This window comes from Theropithecus gelada, chromosome 18 (genome assembly GCF_003255815.1).
Source record: "Theropithecus gelada isolate Dixy chromosome 18, Tgel_1.0, whole genome shotgun sequence".
In the NCBI taxonomy this organism is placed as follows: Eukaryota; Metazoa; Chordata; class Mammalia; order Primates; family Cercopithecidae; genus Theropithecus; species Theropithecus gelada.
In genome coordinates this window covers 23,145,984-23,165,622 of record NC_037686.1, presented here as the reverse complement: position 1 = coordinate 23,165,622, position 19,639 = coordinate 23,145,984, and the positions used below count along the sequence as shown (strand labels likewise).

Genomic DNA, 19,639 nt, shown 5'->3' with positions numbered 1-19,639 from the left:
TTGGGTATTAGCTTTCATTTTAGTCTAGTTTTGTAACCAGTGTTTAGGATGATGGCAATTTTAGGAAAACACTAGATTTTTGCTTCCATTGAATTCCTTATTAATATTTTAAACACAATTATGTAGAACATTTTAAAATGTTTGACTTTCAAGGATATACTACATAAAACGTTCTAGTTTTATGAGATCATGTACTTCTCAAAGGAAAACCTTTCTGTGCTCATCTTGCTACCCACATATAGAAGGTAGCTAATTGATACATAAAGTAACTAACTGGTTAGATTAGCACACAACAGATCTGAATGTACAACAGACAAATGCCATTCATATTAAATATAAAGATATTTTATATTTTTAGCAAGTACATGTGTGTCACAGGTGCATTTATGAAACTGTACATAATTTGAATCTTTATAAAGTTTCAATACATTTTCAAGGAACCAGAAATATATCATGGCATGGAAATAGTGATCTGATATATAAAACATAAACATTGCCTTTTTTGGCATATCTTCCCAGCAAAATGAAAAAAAAAATTAAACTGATTTGATGCTATGTGAAGCCAAGACTGTGACCCAAGACTACTAAGGGGTGTAACAAGACTGACTAGTTTATTTTCAAATGTTGCAAGAGCAGTTGTTATTTCCTGTGGCCTCCTCCATTCTGTTTCCATGTACATATGTGTGTATAATACTGCTGTTTCACAATGCTAATGCAATGTGTCTAACACTCTCATGTCTGAACTATGAAGCTTGTCTAAATGATACACAGACTGCTGTGTATGATTTTGTCTTGCATATATTAATAATTATTTGTATACATCAATAATGTATCACATTTATTAAAGTATAAAAGGATAAAATATTTGTTATTACGTGAAAAGATGCGTTATTCCTCTGATTAACATTATCAAGTTGGGTTATAAAAGAGACAAGGTATACAGAGAAGGTCCCATTCAAAAATGGTCCATGAACACTTATATGCCATTGGTGAGAATATAAATTAGTTCATCCCCTGTGGAAAGCAGTTTGGAGATTGCTCAAAGAACTAAAAACAGAGCTACTATTTGAGCCAGCAATGCCATTACTAGTTATATACCCAAAGGAAAACAAATCATTCTACCAAAAGACACTTGCACTTGTATGTTTATTACAGCACCATTCACAATAGCAAAGACATGAAATCAATCCACGTGCCCTTCAATGGTGGACTGGATAAAGAAAATGTAGTACACAAAGGCCATGGCATACTATGCAGCCATAAAAAATAATAAAATCATGTCTTTTGCATCAACAGAGATGCAGCCGGAGGCCATTATCCTAAGCAAATTAACACAGAAACAGAAAGCTAAATACCACATGTTCTCACTTATAAGTGAGAGTTGAACATCGGGTACACATAGACACAAAGATGGAAACAATAAACAAAGGGGATTCCAAAAGGTAGGAGGGAAAGAGGAGGGAAGGGGCTGAAAAACTACCTATCTGGTACCACATTCACTACGCTGGTGATGGGATCCTTAGAAGCCCAAACCTTAGTATCGCACAATATACCCCTGTAACAAACCTGCATGTGTACTCCAAAATCTAAAATTAAATTAAGTTAAATTTAAAAATAGCCCATGAACTTGGAGAGAAAGAATTTCAGAACTACTGTTTCTAAAGGTACTGTGGGAACTGTTCTCATCTACGTAGAATACAAATCATGTTATTCACAGGAGCTACCTAACTGAAGTTCCTGAGTAAGGGAGGCTTGGAGACATTTAGAACAGTTTCACATTCTTCAACTTAACAGTAAAACTAATCTACTTGTGGTTTTGGGCAGAATTTGCTACAGCAATGCCTTGATTTTAGTTTGTTTATGATTCAATTATATGGGTGGAAATTTTTATCACTTTTGGATTTTTCTAAACAGGAACTTCAGTGGGACAAGTGACTGCCACAGATCTGGACGAACCTGACACTCTCCATACTCGTCTGAAATATAAAATCTTACAACAAATCCCAGACCATCCAAAGCATTTCTCCATACATCCAGATACCGGTGTCATCACCACAACTACACCTTTTCTGGATAGAGAAGTAATGATGATTAATTAACTTTCCAGTCATTCAACTACATTTAAACTGAGAATGAGAGAATGTTGCAGTATGGCCACTCTGGCCTCCTTTCTCAGCATGCTTCTGTAGGCTGTGGTTAGGGCTTTTCTGGAGATGTCCTCTGTCCTTACAGAGATGTAGGGAAGGTACCATATATTAGACAGGGTCTCTCTTGAAATCAGTAATCTGATTTGATCTGTTGATGATAAAATTGCTTTACATTTATTTTATTTTTGTTTTTAAAAAACTATTTTTATCTGACTCCAATATGCTTAACTTTTTAAATTAATAAACTTTGGTGTAGCAGCTTTGGGTTCACAGCATAATTGAGTAGAAAGTACCGACGGAGGCTGGGCGCGGTGGCTCACACCTGTAATCCCAGCACTCTGGGAGGCCGAGGCGGGCAGATCATGAGGTCAGGAGATCGAGACCATCCTGGCTAACATGGTGAAACCCTGTCTCTACTAGAAACACAAAAAAATTAGCCAGGCATGGTGGCGGGCACCTGTAGTCCCAGTTACTCGGGAGGCTGAGGCAGGAGAATGGCGTGAACCCGGGAGGCGGAGCTTGCAGTGAGCCGAGATTGCACCACTGCACTCCAGCCTGGGCGACAGAGCGAGACTCAGTCTCAAAATAAAGAAAATAAAGACGGTTCCCATATACTCCCTATCCCCCTGAACCACACGTAGCCTTTCCTGCTATCAACATCCTGCCCCACAGTGGTATATTTGGTACAACTGATACACTTATGTTGACACATCATTATTACCTAAAGTCCATAGTTCTCACATTGTGGTTCACTCTTGGTGCTATATATTCTATGAGTTTGAACAAATGTATAAAGACGTGCATCCGTCATTATAGTATCATCCAGAGTGGTTTCACTGCCCTAAAATCCTCCTGTTGAGGATTATTGTGCTTCTGTAGTACTTCTCCTATTGATGGCTTCTTCCCTCTTAATTCCTGACAACCACTGATATTTTTACTGTCTCTATACTTTTGCCCTTTTTTAGAACGTCATGTAGTTGAAATAATATAGTATGTAGCCTTTTAAGATTGGCTTCTTTCATTTAGTAATATGCTTTTAAATTTCTTTCATGTCTTTTTAAGTCTTGATAGCTCTTTTCTTTTTAGCACTGAATAATATTTCATTGTCTGGATGTACCAGTTTATGTACCCATTTACCTACTGAAGGACATCTTGGTTGCTTTCAAGTTTTGGCAATTATAAATAAAGCAGCTTTAAATTTTAAAATGTTATATTAGACACATCACCTTTCCATTGTACCAATCAGCCAATATCTTGTTCTGTACTTTTATTTATGTTCTTTTTAAACAAAATTATATGTAAAAAAGAAGATTTGGGCCAGGCACAGTGGCTCACATCTGTAATACCAGCACTTTGGCAGGCCAAGGCAGGCAGATTGCCTAAGCTCAGGAATTCGTGACCAGCCTGGGCGACACAGTAAAACCCTGTCTCTATGAAAAATACAAAGATTACCTGGGTGTGGTGGCGGGCGCCTGTAATCGCAGCTACTCTGGAGGCTGAGGCAGGAGAATCGCTTGAACTTGGGAGGCAGAGGTAGCAGTGAGCCAAGATCATGCCACTGCACTCCAGCCTGGGTGACGGAGCGAGACTCCATCTCAAATAAATAAATAAATAAATAAATAAATATATATGCTCGCACACACACACATATATGAATATTTGTAGAATAATCATATCTAAACAGTGGTTGTGAGAATTGCAAGTTATAGGAAATAAAAGTGTTCATTAATGTACTTTTTCTTTTTTTTCAGAAATGTGATACTTACCAGTTAATAATGGAAGTGCGAGACATGGGTGGTCAGCCTTTTGGTTTATTTAATACAGGAACAATTACTATTTCACTTGAGGATGAAAATGACAATCCACCATCTTTCACAGAAACTTCTGTGAGTATACCTCTCTATTCATTTATCTAGATTTATCTACTTTTTCAAAAAACATATCTAGAATTTTGTAGCTCTGTGAGATCACACAGTTTGATTTAAATAACTGCTACTTCACGAGGTCAGGAGATCGAGACCATCCTGGCTAACACGGTGAAACCCCGTCTCTATTAAGAAATACAAAAAACTAGCCGGGCGAGGTGGCGGGCGCCTGTAGTCCCAGCTACTCGGGAGGCTGAGGCCGGAGAATGGCGTGAACCCGGGAGGCGGAGCTTGCAGTGAGCTGAGATCCGGCCACTGCACTCCAGCCTGGGCGACAGAGCGAGACTCCGTCTCAAAAAATAAAAATAAAAAATAAAAATAAAAAACAAATAACATAGGGAGAAAATATGATTTCTGTACAAATAATTGAAGTATTAGTTATTTCTGGATGCTAGGGAAATAACCATGCTCTTGGCTACCAAAGAGCTTCTTAGCCCTAGGTGTGTTCATGTGTTCAACTTTTTTTTTTTTTGGTGTTAAGCTCTGCTGTCAGATTCCTTGGCATTAAATTTTTTAGGTATGGTGAAGGAGGAGAGGCTCTCTCTCTGGTGTCCTTTGCATTTCAACTTCTTAAGATGAATAAGGAACTAGCCTATGGAGACAGTAGTACAGGCTGGCTCACAACTCCAAACAAGCTCTTCCTGTACTATGAGCAAACTTTTCCTTAGGCAGTAAACAATAAGATATATATAAAAATATATGTGTGTGTGTGTGCATGTGTACATATATATATTTATATTTTATGACCATAGTTTTGGGAAATGGTTCTCCTTTTCTGAACTTTTGATAAAGAAACTCTCATTTTTTCATTAATCCATTCCAGAACACAAGTCAGAGAAGGAAAAACCTGCAAGCACAGTGATAGACATATTCATGTAATTTATTATATGAATCCCTACAATATATGAGGATATATTTTAACCCATGTTTCGTATGAGGAAATAGAAAGTCTGTTAAGTCAAGATCTCATACTAATAAACCATATACAAGGAATAACCAGGATTCAAATCTAGGTCTATTACGTTCCAGTGTCTGTCATCCTTCTATATGAAGTCACCTTCTATCTCTAACAGATTCAATTTACTACTTCTTTCAGTCTTTAATATCTTATGATTTTGTAAGATATTTTTTGTGGAGGGCTATTGTTTAATGTCTCAGAAAAAGGGAAAACTTTTCTGCTAAAGATTTGCAAGTGAATCAAAAGTACATTTGGAAAGATTGGTGTGAAAACAATTCTTCCAGAAATTAGAAGCCAACATATGTTATAATTACCTACAAGTACTGAGTGTTTAATATATTAGCGTAAAACATTTATTAAGTGCTTACTGTGTAAACATTAAAGACAATAGACTGTAAATATTGTAGAAGTTCAGAGAAGAGACAAATCTGAGTTCTAGAATGATTAGGAAAATTATCTCAGAGAAGTTCAGAAGGTAAGACTTGGGGTAGCCTTTGAAGAATGGAAAAGATATGAAAAGGCAATTTAGGAGGACAGAACTAAGCTACACATTCAATTTGTAAAATGTTTCCCAATATATTGAGGGCAGCTTTTCACATCGCTTTATTTTTTCTTTAAATACATGTTTTAGAATATAAAGCCACATTGTCCAAGTTGTAAATTGATAATAATAAGGGACAATTCTTTCAGTATGTTACAGAAGTAGAAGAAAACAGAATTGACGTGGAGATTTTAAGAATGAAGGTACAGGATCGGGATTTGCCAAACACCCCTCACTCAAAGGCTGTATACACAATCCTACAAGGAAATGAAAATGGAAACTTCAAAATTAGCACGGATCCAAATACAAATGAAGGAGTGTTGTGTGTTGTCAAGGTAAACAAATAAAATAATCATGCTATGCTTTAAAATATCCTAACTCATGCACTGATTTTAAGAGATAATTCTTACATGTATATGACTAGAATACTGCAATGCAAGGCCAAATGATTTATATTGGTTTATATAAATTTTTTTTTTCTTATTCTCTTACTCTAATTTTCTCTCATAGAAGAAGGTCATGTCAGGTACAATACTCATTGTTCTTTATATGAAGAAAACCAAGACAGAGAAATATTGAATACTGAACAAGTTATTTGCTTTAGAAGGGGTCTTAGACACTCACTTGTCCACATTTCTATTTTATAAGAACATACAAAAGAAGAAAATGGAAGAATCACATTTGAAATCAAGCCTCAACTATTCAACTGCTTTCATGTTCATATTATATTTTATTTTTGCCTCTCTATGATGTATTCTGCAAGAGAGACTATTGCACTAAATATTCAGCAACTTTTCCCATTAATCCCCCTGTATTCCAGGTAGCCATTGCTTTGGATTTTAAAAATTTAATTGCAATTACTGGTTTCTAGAATGATTACTTTAACTGGACCTAATTTTTTTTTTTTAGTCCATCTATCCATAGCTCTCACTAACTTCTTGCATAGCTTCCTTCATTAATTTCTTAGAGACAATGTAAGTCCTCAGAAGGTTCAGGCAGACATTGTGTTCTCCTGATAAGATTTTTAGAAAATATTCTTTAATTATTGTACTATCTACTTTTTCTTTCTTTATTTCTTTTCCTTTTCTGGTTGCAGGTTTTTTCCCCCTTTATTTTTTTTTTCCCCACCCTTTAAATGTTGTTTTAGGATTCTTTCTAATTATTCAGTTTAGGACTGTATTAGTTTGTTTTCATGTGGCTGATAAAGGCAAACCTGAAACTGGGAACAAAGAGAGGTTTAATTGGACTTACAGTTTCACATGGCTGGGAAGGCCTCAGAATCATGGTGGGAGGCAAAAGGCACTTCTCACATGGCAGCAGCAAGAGAAAAATGAGGCAGAAGCAAAAGCAGAAACCCCTGATAAACCCATCAGCTCTTGTGAGACTTATTCACTATCACGAGAATAGCACAGGAAAGACTGGCTCCCATGATTCAACTACCTTGCCCTGGGTCCCTCCCACAACAGGTGGGAATTCTGGGAGATACAAATCTGGTTGAGATTTGGATGGGGACACAGCCAATCACATTAAGGACCAAGCGCTTTCATCGGGAACTAAACAGCCTGAAATCTAATGTGCTTTGAAAAGGTGCTGTTAAATATCATTCTATCTTTTGACTCAAGCATAGAGTAACTGCTGTATTATAGCCAAATTTCTATCTAATTATTTTATATACTCAGTTTGGAGGCAATTTAGTAGTCACTGTTATCCCATATAATAAGCAATGAAATCATCTGATTTTTTTCATGCACTTATCTTGCATTTCTGTTAATATTTAAACTTAAAATCAAAAAGGCTGAAGGCAAGATCTTCCAAAAGAAAAATGAGAAGAAAAATGGGTTGAATCCGAGAATCAACAATTTTGCATTTGGCAATGTTTGTCACTTTAGGAAGCTAATTATTAGTCTTTAACTGTGTTAGCGCTAACTTTGGGTTACATTTTAAATGTAAAAATGATATTTCTTTGTAGAAAAATTTGAAATTAGAGGCCTTATATATAATGTTATATATTGACTTATTAAGGTATGCTTATTTAACAGCCATTGAACTATGAAGTCAATCGCCAAGTTATTTTGAAAGTTGGTGTAGTTAACGAGGCACAATTCTCTAAAGCAGCGAACTCACAAACTCCTACAATGTGCACTACAACTGTCACCGTTAAAATTATAGACAATGATGAGGGCCCTGAATGCCACCCTCCAGTGAAAGTTATTCAGAGTCAAGATGGCTTCCCAGCTGGCCAAGAACTCCTTGGATACAAAGCACTGGACCCGGAAACAGCCAGTGGTGAAGGCTTAAGGTGATGTACTTTTCAAAAGGCTCCTTAGTTTTAATTGTTATGTAAATTGATTTTAAAGTTAGGAATGTTTCTTGTATTTTCAAAATGATAGATTTTAAGATCATGTCCCTTCTTTGATTTGACCATTTATATTTGATTTCTAAAAATTAGGTATCAGAAGTTAGGGGATGAAGATCACTGGTTTGAAATTAATGAACACACTGGCGACTTGAGAACTTTAAAAGTGCTAGATAGAGAATCCAAATTTGTAAAAAACAACCAATACAATATTTCAGTTGTTGCAGTGGATGCAGGTGAGTGCCATTTTCTACAGATGAAGTATAAATGTAGAATATGTTTTTAAGGAAACCTTGGGTGAAATCTGTTTATTTCTAGACAAAACATAATTCAAACAGTGTTTGCATTATTATTATTCATGTTATTGGAGATCACCCAGTTTTGGCTCCAGTGCATCTATAATGCAAAGCGATGAGGTAGTGAATGACCAAAGCTTAAGGCTTAATTATATCACAATAAATTTAAATGTAATTGCATCACAATTAAAATTAAGGTCTAAGATTTAAAAGATGATCTATATTATTAATTTCTGCTGAGGAAATGGTGGCATACTCAAGGATCACCGTTTTTTTCAGAAGTACAGGTTTAGATACGTTATGATTTGAGCTTGCTGAAAGGGTTCAACACACCTAAAACAGGTGGGTTCAAAGTAAGTTTGTTCTGAGCTTCTCTTAATGGAGAACGAATCATTTATCCTATTTTATAAAGGAATGGTCAAACAATGACTTAAGTCTTTTGTGGTGGTTTACAATCTTTTACCAAGGTCAATTTTAGAATCAATTCTGTAAAGAATGTCCTCCAAATATAGTAAAGTAGTGATCTGGAACTTCTTTTGAACATACACATTTCTATCAGTAAACCACTTGTTAGTATGTTTAAATATATATTTATGAATGTTTTTAAATATTTGCTGTCATATGTATTTATGTACATGTTCTACTCAATGTATACATCATAAAAATATGGGAAACATATTAAAAGGATGATAAAAATATAAGTAGAAGCTACACTTTTTCATTTTATCATATTGATGACAAATTTACCATAAATTGTGGCAAATTGCCATAAATAATAAAGATAAATGAACTTGGGCTTTTATAACGTAGCCTATTCTTTTGACTACGTGCCTAATCCAAGAAGGTTTCCACTGTTTTTATCTGCATATGCTGGATGTTCGACACAAACTAGCTGATACAGCAATGCTATAGGTTTTTTTTTACTGCATCTATTGCATTTCTTTAGAAGGAATGGGTGAATGTATTAATAAATACATATCAAATTCCATGGTAATTAACACAAGTTGGCAGTAGTGAAAATGTTCATGCTTATTTATTTGTCCTTTTGACTTTTTTTATAACAAAATGCAAACAATGTGTTCTCAGATATTATACCCTATTTTTTTCTATGATTGCAAAGAATACTTTATGTTTACTCATTTATTCCGCAACTGTTGGTTTGTCTATTAAGTTCTAAGTGTTAGACAAGCTGACATGGAAATTAAGAATGTTAAGATAAGGCCAAATTCTTACATGATATCAACTATAGAATTATTATATTTTCACAAGAGATTCTATGGTGTGAGAACTTTCCTCATAAAGAATGTACGGATATTATCAGAAGTGAAGATCAGTTAAGAGCTGCTCAGATTAAGGATGAAAGAGAAGAGATTACAGAAATGCAGAGGTGTAATTTTTTAAAAATAAAATGTCTGAAGCAGAGAAAATTATGGAGAACACAGTATTTAAAAATTAACTTTGTTTTTTGGTGCTAAAAGACAATGTCTATAAGCACAGTCATCATAGTGTAAGAAAATAAAAAGCAAACTTTAACGAATTTATATTCCATGGCTATAAGATAACCTGGGTGTGCTTAAGAAAAAGTAAAGATAAGGATGTTACACATTTTAGTGAAAAACCATACAGTGATATGAAGGATTTTGTTTCTTTGAACTTTAATACACACACACACACACACACACACACACACTTTGCTCTGATGCTCATGAATATTCCTGGATGATAATCTAGGTATTCTTCTACCTTTCTTAGAATCCGACTTTCTTTCTTGTGTCAATCCTCTGTCAGTCAGGCTGTCAGTCGAGAAAGCACTGTTTTACATGCCTTCCACGTACAGTAGCATTGCTCCTCCTGTCTGAAATTCAGGTCCCTTAACTTCTTCAAATAAATGGCAATGACAAGATTTGTGATCGTTTCCATTAGTCTGGATTCAGTTCTTCTCTAAATACCTTTTGAACTGGGAATAACACTTATCACATATGGTGTGGCTTCTGTAGAAAAGGCTGCTTTCGTTGTTTCTCATGTACATTCTGTTCTCTTAACGAGATTAATTATGAGTTCAATTTTGTAGAAAGACTGTTTTTCTTTGTAAACCATCCCTTTCCAAGTATCTGGCAGAAAATGTGGTATACGTACACACGGTGCAGGTGCTGATATTTGTCATTCCTTTGTTGTTTGAGAGTCCTATGAATCTCCAGGTTATAAATTTCACTACAAAAAGCTTTACAATTCTAGGGACATAATTAGCACTTGGAAAAACTGGTTTTAATGTAGAAAATTGAGATTAAACATTTAGTAAGTGCTTCTTTATTCTTCCCTTCTGCAAAAAGGATTTTCTTAAGATAACAAATATTTAAGGGTTGTCATGTAGAAGTGGCAAACGTTTTGCATGGATAGTCCAAAAAGAACATGAGCAAATTATAGGAAATTATTAGGAGGCATATTGTAGCTTAGTAAGTAAAAATTTAAATCTTTTAACAATTTTAAAATTTATAGAATAGGCTGATTTATAATGTAGTGATTCTAGTTACTGAAACATTTGAGTAGCAATGAAAAAACTACTGCTTTTCAGAATTGCTGTTGAAGTGTTATGAAGATTTTTAGTTAACCCAAGATGTACTTTCTAGCTCTGTGTTTGTGGTGTTTCTTACTCATTTATACTTGGCATTTGCTTATGTGCTTAATTTATGGTAAGTTTTAGAAGTAAATAAACGCACCCAATGACCTTTCACCATGCTCAGCTATTATCAGTAATTACTTATTTTTGGCTGTTTACCTCTTCCCAGGGGTAAAATAAAAACTAACCATCAACATCTTGTAATTTTTGATATCTTCTAAGACAAGCTTGTCCAACCTGTGGCCTGCAGGCAGCACGCAGCCCAGCATGGCTTTGAATGTGACCCAACAAAAATTCACAAACTTTCTTGAAACATTATAAGATTTGCTTGCAACATGTATATTTTAGCTCATCAGCTATCATTGGTGTTAGTGTATTTTATGTGTGGCCCAAGACAATTCTGTCTTCAGTGTGGCCCAGGGAAGCCAAAATATCGGACACCCCTGTTCTAAGACCTTCTCAGCTTTAGCTTTGATTGCCTTCCATGTAAATAGTTTCAAGCATCTTTCATTCTGTTTTTATCAACATGCTTAAAACAGAGACTGCAATAGAAAATGTTGGTTGAATATGTGATTAAATAAATCTTGATTTATGTTCCTATAATTACCACATTTTTATTGGATTTTTAAAGTGTGTTTTCTCACCATTTTTCTACAAAGAGAAAGGCTTTCTGCTTAAATTTTAAAAGGTGAAATTATACTATATATATCAACTCATCTGTAGTGCATGTAACTAAATTTTTTACTTTATAAAGCCCTCTTTTTCACATTATTCATTTCTTTGTTAGTTTGCTGATTTTAAAGTTGTTACTTATATTCAAATTTATTTACTGTTTTCTGGCAGTCTCAAAGTATTTATATGCTATTGTACATTTCTTCTCCTAATAGCTATATCTCTGTTTTATTTCTGAATATTTTAAAACTTGTTCAGATAGTTTTAAAATAGGCATAAATAGTAGTTACTTTATTTAAACAATTAGTTTAAAAATCACTGAATAAATTAATTTTGTAGTTATTCACCAGAAAAAAATTTTCCTGAAATACACTACATGATATGACTCAGGGTTATTTCAAATTAAAAATAAAAATAAATTATATTTGCATGGGAGTTATAGTAGTCTTTATGATAAATTCAACAGACGTGTTTCAGAATGTGGACCAATATTTAAAGCAAAAACATGAAAGAGTGCATCAATTACCTTTCTGTTTATTTCAATTTTGATATCTTATCATTTATTATCCTTTGACAAATGGTGGGATTTGACATGTTTCTGAATTTCATTATCTCTTAAATACAAATAATGGGCACTATTTTAACTAAAAATACTATGTGTAAAGTCTAAGGCCATTAATAGTGGCAATCAACAGGTGAGTATGAGACAGTTCCTGTTGTCAAGAACATATGAATGGCATTAGGGCAGAGATGAAAACTTATTTTTCTGGCTTATTCAATTCAACGTTTTCAAGTATAAAAATAGGAACTGCATTATGTTCAATGTGTTAGTATAAAGTTATAGTTAGTTGGGAAGTACTGGGCAAATCACTAGGCTCTCAAGGTGAATACAACTTACTATGCTGTTTTTGCAGTTCAGTGTGTGAGCCAAAGTATTAGCAAAGGGTTCTGAGAAAGCACTGGAATATGGCTGCCATTGTCTGTGGAAGTCAGAAGTTTCATGAGGAGGTGACATTTGAGTAGATTCTTGAAGATAATAGTGTGTTCCCTGACAAAAAAGAGGAGAAAAGTATTCCTAGGAGTGGCAACCTACAAAGCAGACAGGAAGGGAAACACCTAGTGCATTTCTAAAGACGTTTTCAAGGTTTGGGCAAAAAGTATATGATGCAATGCGGAAGCCGAGAAAGTGATTGATAACCAAATGTAAAAGGATGAATATATACACTGCATAAAGAAGGATTTAAGACATCCATTTGATTTTCAACAGGTCATTCTGTAGTGACCTTCCTCATAATCTCATACCTTTTAATTCTGAAAAGCACCTGAAGAAATTATCTGATTCAGCCCTAGTCTTCAAAGAAAAATGGCATGTCCCTATTTTGTAACCTTGATGTCTGAAATCCGGGAAGCATGTATATGAACTCAAGCTCAGACAGCTAGTAGATAGCAGATGTCAACTGTGTATTTTATAAATTGTTGAAAATAAATGCATTTTCATGTGAAGAAATAACCTATTTTTAATTTTTCTTAGTTGGCCGATCTTGCACTGGAACATTAGTAGTTCATTTGGATGATTACAATGATCACCCACCTCAAATTGATAAAGAAGTGACCATTTGTCAGAATAATGAGGATTTTGCTATTCTGGAACCTGTAGATCCAGATGGACCTGAAAATGGACCACCTTTTCAATTCTTTCTGGATAATTCTACCAGTAAAAACTGGAATCTAGAACAAAAGGATGGTATGTAATTATGCTAAATGTTATAGTCAGTAGGGACTTCAGATTGGTGATGGTCCTTTCACCTTAGTTTATCATAATAAATACACATTTATTTAAGGAAATTATTTTATTAACCCTAAAAACAACAATACCTTGTGTTTTTTTAAAAAAATTGATGCCATTATGGTGAGCTTAGACTCTTGTTCTGAATATCCTTTAAGAAAACATGTAAGTCCCTTTCTAATTAACATTTGAGCAGCATATTAAGTATAGATTAGTTTAATATCAGCATAAAGCAACATAAATTACTTTTCTGGCTCTTCTGAGAAATCAAAAATTCAAAAAAAAAAAGAAAAATTAGGGTTTATATTCTAAATTGATTCCCGTCCACTGAGAACATCAAGTAGGAATAATATTGCTATGTAAACATCCTATCTGTATGTATTCTCTCTTTTTTTCCCTAGGTAAAACAGCCATTCTTCGCCAACGACAAAATCTTGATTATAACTCTTATTCTGTGCCTATTCAAATAAAAGACAGGCACGGTTTAGTTGCAACACATGTGTTAACAGTGAGAGTATGTGACTGTTCAACTCCATCTGAGTGTAGAATGAATGATAAAAGTGCAAGAGACGTTAGACCAAATGTAATACTTGGAAGATGGGCTATTCTTGCTATGGTGTTGGGTTCTGTATTGTTATTATGTAAGTATATTATCATTATCTAGAATGTGTTAGCTAAAATTTTATCTAATATTTTTAAAACATGGAAGTTTTTTATATTAATAGCCTCTGGGAAATGTGTTCTTTTAAAAATATTGTATCTATTTTATGTCTTGGCGCTTTGAGTGATAGAAGAAACATATCAGTAACAGCAGATTAAATTTAAAGTAAGTTTCGGAGGTGGTAGCCTTAGTTCTTCAATAATTATCTGTGAGACAGTGGGTAAATTATTTCCTCTTTTTTGAACTCATTTTTCCATGTGTAAAATGAAGAAGCTGGATAAAACTATTAAGATTCCTTCCATATAAAATAATATAGTCTTTGCACCAGCCATGCTTATGTAGGGAATACACACATAGAAAAAGAATTTGTGAAAACAGAGCTATTCCAAAATTTACTCAGATATTTATGTTCCATATTATTAATGAAGTGATTTAGCATCATCGTAAGACTTCCATGAGTGGAAAATGGTCACATGAGCCACTGAGGAAAAGCAATACAGGCAAAGGATGCTAAGATTTTGCAAACTGTTATTTGGAGGTACAAAAGTAATAGAAATATTGTCCACGCTTTATTAAGTCTGCCTTTTTCTCTTTCTTTCTGTTTCTTTCTTCCTTTCCTTTTCTTTTTCTTACTCTCTCCTCTGACTCTAAAGAACCCATTTGCATTTATGAACTTTTCCTATAATCTTTACGGTATCCTAATTCATTGATCTGAGTTTCAGATTAAACTGGATATTCCTCTTAGCACTTTATTAGTTGATGTACACTTTTGAAACTGGACACCAATTTTTTGTAATTGCCTTTCTTGTTTGTATTTATGCCTAATGTTCTTCGTCTTGTTATTCTAAGCCCTTTAAGTGTGTTCTGTGTGATTTTAACTACTAATGATGCTATCTTAAATTTCAGTTAGATGAAGTTATCATTTCAACGTAGAAGAAATAAAAGACACACATAAGTTAATTCTGGACCTGGGAAGAGAGTATTATTAATCTCTTTAAGCTACAAATAGTATAAATACATTTTTAAAATATTCTGTTTTTAAATCTTGTGACCTAAAGAACTCAATTTGTGGAATGAATTTTTTGAGACATATGCAAGAAGACTTTAAAAAAATCATGTAATCAAATGATTTAATGTCTTTTACTTTGATGTTTTTTGCTTTTTAGGTATTCTGTTTACATGTTTCTGTGTCACTGCTAAGAGAACAGTCAAGAAATGTTTTCCAGAAGACATAGCCCAGCAAAATTTAATTGTATCAAATACTGAAGGACCTGGAGAAGAAGTAACGGTAAATCAAATTTCACATCCCTTTGAATTGTATGGTGAACAAATGATGACAGATTATTACACAACAATGTCAGTGATAATATCACTAATGTTTATTGAGCACTTACTATGCTAAGCAGAGTTTCAAGTGTCCTCAATGTTTTAAATCCTTTAAACCTCCCAATTCTACAGGGCTAGGGTTGTCACAACAAACTGAGTGACTTAAACAATAGAAAAGGATTGTTTCACAGATCCTAAGACTAGAAATCAGAGATCAAGGCGTTGGCAGGTCCATGCTCCCTCTGAAGGAACTGGGGAGAGATCTGTTCCAGGACCCTTTCCTAGCTTCTGCCAATTCCCTGGCTTATGGCAGTGTAAATTAGATCTTCATATGGCGTTCTCCCTGTGTGCATGTCTGTGTTCAAATGTCCCCTTTTTATAAGGATACTGGTTGTATTAGCTTAGGGACCTACTTTAATCCCATATAACCTCATCTTAACTAATTGCATCTACAATGACCCTATCTCCAAATAAGTTCACGTTCTGAGTCACTGAGGGTTAGGACATATGAATTTTTAGGGGACTCAGTTCAACCCATCACACCTGTGATACTATTATTCTGATTTTATGTATGAGGAACAGAGAGGCACAGCAGGCAAGTGATTTGCCTATGGTGAAAAAAATGAAAATGAGTGGTTAGTTTCCATTTTTCAAATTCACTTTATCACTCTAATTTTACTTTCAGGAAGCAAATATTAGACTCCCCATGCAGACATCCAACATTTGTGACACAAGCATGTCTGTTGGTACTGTTGGTGGCCAGGGAATCAAAACACAGCAAAGTTTTGAGATGGTCAAAGGAGGCTACACTTTGGATTCCAACAAAGGAGGTGGACATCAGACCTTGGAGTCCGTCAAGGGAGTGGGGCAGGGAGATACTGGCAGATACGCGTACACAGACTGGCAGAGTTTCACCCAACCTCGGCTTGGCGAAGTAAGTTCCACTGTCTTCGAGGTCATATTACATGGAAGTTAAATGCTAGTTATAAATCAGAATTTCCCAAAAGTTTTACTCCTCATATACCTGGAAGTCAACATCTTTTAAATGTTGCGTTATCATAGATGTGGATGTCTGGTTTAAACCCAAAGAGAAACAGTTTATGAAAGTTTATCTAGGAGTGCCATATGTAGATGTGTTTACAAAGGATAAAAAGTTGACAGCTTCTTCCCTAAAAATTAACAGAAAAACAACCTGGAGTGAAATATTTATTATATAGGAATGAATGGATCATAAATTACAAACATTTCTCAGTGTGCTTGAGTTCTTTGTGTGGTTATGAAGTCCTGGCTATCAAAATCAACCAGATAAATTGTTGAGCTTTACTTTTGAGTTTTAGTTCCTTGTTTTGTTTTATGTTCAGATTAATCAGTATAGGTTTCATATTAGCCAGTTTAATATATTACACTATCACAGTTGTATAGTAGTGTATAAACATAGGAATCATAGCCTATATTGGTTTTCCTCAAATATGTGAAGAAGATACAAAGATACATTTCAAATATACATGTTTTATGTTCAAATGGAAAATTATAAATAAGTTGTGTGATATACGTGTAGTCTTAATTTTTCTAAATGTGCTCACTAGAAGCATTTATTTATTTGCTATATTTTAAGAGTGACTATAATACAGACCAATCCTGTGCATTTTTTATATATAGGAATCGATTAGAGGACACACTCTGATTAAAAATTAAACAGTAAAAGGTAAATCAAAGACATCATTTTTCTGCTAATATGTTTAGGTGTTTTTTTAAAAAAATAATAAAATGTGCTCTTTTTTGATACAGAAGGTGTATTTGTGTGGACAAGATGAGGAGCATAAACATTGTGAAGACTACGTTCGTTCGTACAACTATGAAGGCAAAGGTTCTCTGGCCGGCTCAGTAGGGTGCTGCAGCGACCGGCAGGAAGAAGAGGGACTGGAGTTTCTAGATCAACTGGAACCCAAATTTAGGACATTAGCAAAGACATGCGTCAAGAAATAAATGTGCCTTTTAATAGTGTAATATCCACAGATGCATAAGTAGGAGTTTATTACATGCAGAATGTTAGCAGCATCTGCTAATGTTTTTGTTTATGGAGGTAAACTTCATCATGTATAGGTAAGGGTACTATAAATATGAGATTCCCCTACATTCTCCTTGTCTGGTATAACTTCCGTGTTCTCTAGAAATCAAGGTTTTGTCTGCTAATTCTCTTTTAGGTGCATGTATGTATTGCCCTAGTCATGACTGTACTGTGCGCTTTCTTGCACCTTGTATTTGAAAACTGATGTTACTTTTTGTGCTGTGGAAGAACATTTGGGAAAGCTGGGTATTATAGAGGCCAATGAAAGATGAATTTGTGTTGTAGATGTACGAATTCAATATTTTCTTCAAAATCTTGGGGAGAATTATGTTCTTAGAAATATTTTCTTTGGGGCCAGATAAGTGCATTCTCTCCACCTGAGTGGTTTAAAAAGGACTTTTAAGTATTCGTCAGTGCAGTCTTCAGTTTGGTGATTAAGCTCATTTCTCTTTTACACTTTTGTACTCCTCAGAGCAGTGCTCCCAGCATTGTTTTCTTTCAGGATCCTTCAGAGCTCGGTCCTTGGACCTCTGCCCATGTGGATTTGTTCTCAGGTCCCTTCAACTTCTAGGATTATTGGAAAGATAAGGACCAGAACAAGCTCACAGGAAACTTGAGGGGCAGAGATTTTACGAAGATTACCTGAGAAGATTTCCATGAAAGAATTACAATCCCGAGGTTCCTGGGTTGACTTAGGCTCACAAATATGTTTCATTTGCTCAATATGGCTTACTACTAACATTTTAAAAACATAAATACGTTAGCAAAAACATTCACTCTTGAGTTTGGCATAGGCCCACCATATCTGTGGTTGCCACCTGCCATCTCCAAGCATTTGGACAACTAGCCCTGATGGCATTAGACTGCAACTCTGATATACAGAGATTAGCACCTTGAATATGCCAAAAATTGAATTACCATCTGTATTAATAGTTAAGACTCAACCTAAATTTATAGTTACTTTAAGAAAATGGGCAGTCAGAATTAGGGACTAGAATGTTTATGAGAAACCCCATCTCTACTAAAAATACAAGAAATTAGCCGGACGTGGTGGTGCATGACTGTAATCCCAGCTACTCGGGAGGCTGAGGCAGGAGAATCGCTTGAACCTGGGAGGCAGAGGTTGCAGTGAGCTGACATTGTGCCATTGTACTCCAGCTTGGGCAACAAGAACAAAACTCTGTCTCAAAAAAAAAAAAAAAAAAAAAAGAAATCTATTACTGCAACACTTACCAAACATTTGTGGAATGATGAATAAATGAATGCACACATTCAGAAATAATTTTGAATGTATAACATTTTAACAGGATAGTATATTTTATTAATCTAAAAAGAAACTATATATTTAAATAGCATTTTCATAGCCATTTGTGGCAAACTCTATAAATCTATAAACAATAACAGCATGGAAATTTCTCATCCAGAAAACACAAAGACTTAAAAAAATCTATTAACTAGTTAACTATTTTTAAAAATGAGTGGCTTTTAAAAAAATGTTGGGACTAGTCTTCTTATTCTCAGTTCCAAATTAAAGGTGCTTCTTGATATGAAACTGGATATTGGATCAAAAGAAAAAAGTGATTTTAATAAATCAGGTTTTATTTTACAAGGTATCCATAATATACAATTTGTATAATCATTATAAAATATTTCTATGGTCATGCAATTTTTGTTTTCTGATGTACAGTTTGCTCTGATGATAATATCAGTTCTAAAATTTCAAAATATAAATTTGGACATTTATCATAAGTTACATTCTTGAATGTAGGTACAAAATATTCTTGGAGCAATTAAAAATCATTAACTGAACCTTAACTTTAATTGTACTTTTATGTCCAGATATAAATTTTCTTTTCCATAATTAAGCAAGTGAAAAGAAATATGAAGACAACCGAACATATGTAAATTAAATTTCAGCCAATGATTTTTAATTGCTCCAAGAACAATTTGTATCTACACTCAAAAATGTAATAATTAATGTCCACAGGTAGATATCTTAGCAAGAGAAGATACTTTAAAAGCATTAGAAAAATTATTAGAAAATGTGGGAAATAAATTTGTATTAACCAGTTTTGGCTATTTAAAATATTTTCAAAATATCGTTAGAGTTTATCTCAGAGAAACTTTGACTTTTGGTTTAATTAGGCAATTCAAAATCATTCTGTTTACTCCCAAAATTAAATGTTAATTGTGTGATTGATAAAATGTGTGACACTATCAGAATGCTTACAAATTTCATTTGTTAATAAAATATTGTATTTCATGAATTTATTTCATATAACTTGT

General features: G+C 34.3%; 1 protein-coding gene across 2 annotated transcripts in view; it reads left to right on the top strand.

Moving 5' to 3' along the window:
* Window positions 1–18,557, top strand: part of DSC1 (desmocollin 1) — a 28,807-nt gene extending 10,250 nt beyond the window's left edge. The window contains exons 7-17 of one of the 2 annotated variants that reach the window (XM_025365419.1): window positions 1,915–2,081; window positions 3,899–4,033; window positions 5,721–5,906; window positions 7,611–7,870; window positions 8,021–8,163; window positions 13,044–13,256; window positions 13,700–13,939; window positions 15,126–15,247; window positions 15,971–16,219; window positions 16,945–16,990; window positions 17,074–18,557. In XM_025365419.1, the coding sequence (XP_025221204.1) occupies window positions 1,915–2,081; window positions 3,899–4,033; window positions 5,721–5,906; window positions 7,611–7,870; window positions 8,021–8,163; window positions 13,044–13,256; window positions 13,700–13,939; window positions 15,126–15,247; window positions 15,971–16,219; window positions 16,945–16,980 (1,751 nt within the window). In that variant the 3' untranslated portion in view covers window positions 16,981–16,990; window positions 17,074–18,557. The remainder of the gene's footprint in view (window positions 1–1,914; window positions 2,082–3,898; window positions 4,034–5,720; window positions 5,907–7,610; window positions 7,871–8,020; window positions 8,164–13,043; window positions 13,257–13,699; window positions 13,940–15,125; window positions 15,248–15,970; window positions 16,220–16,944; window positions 16,991–17,073) is intronic. The other variant, XM_025365418.1, reaches the window with a different exon arrangement.
* Window positions 18,558–19,639: the final 1,082 nt, after the last annotated feature.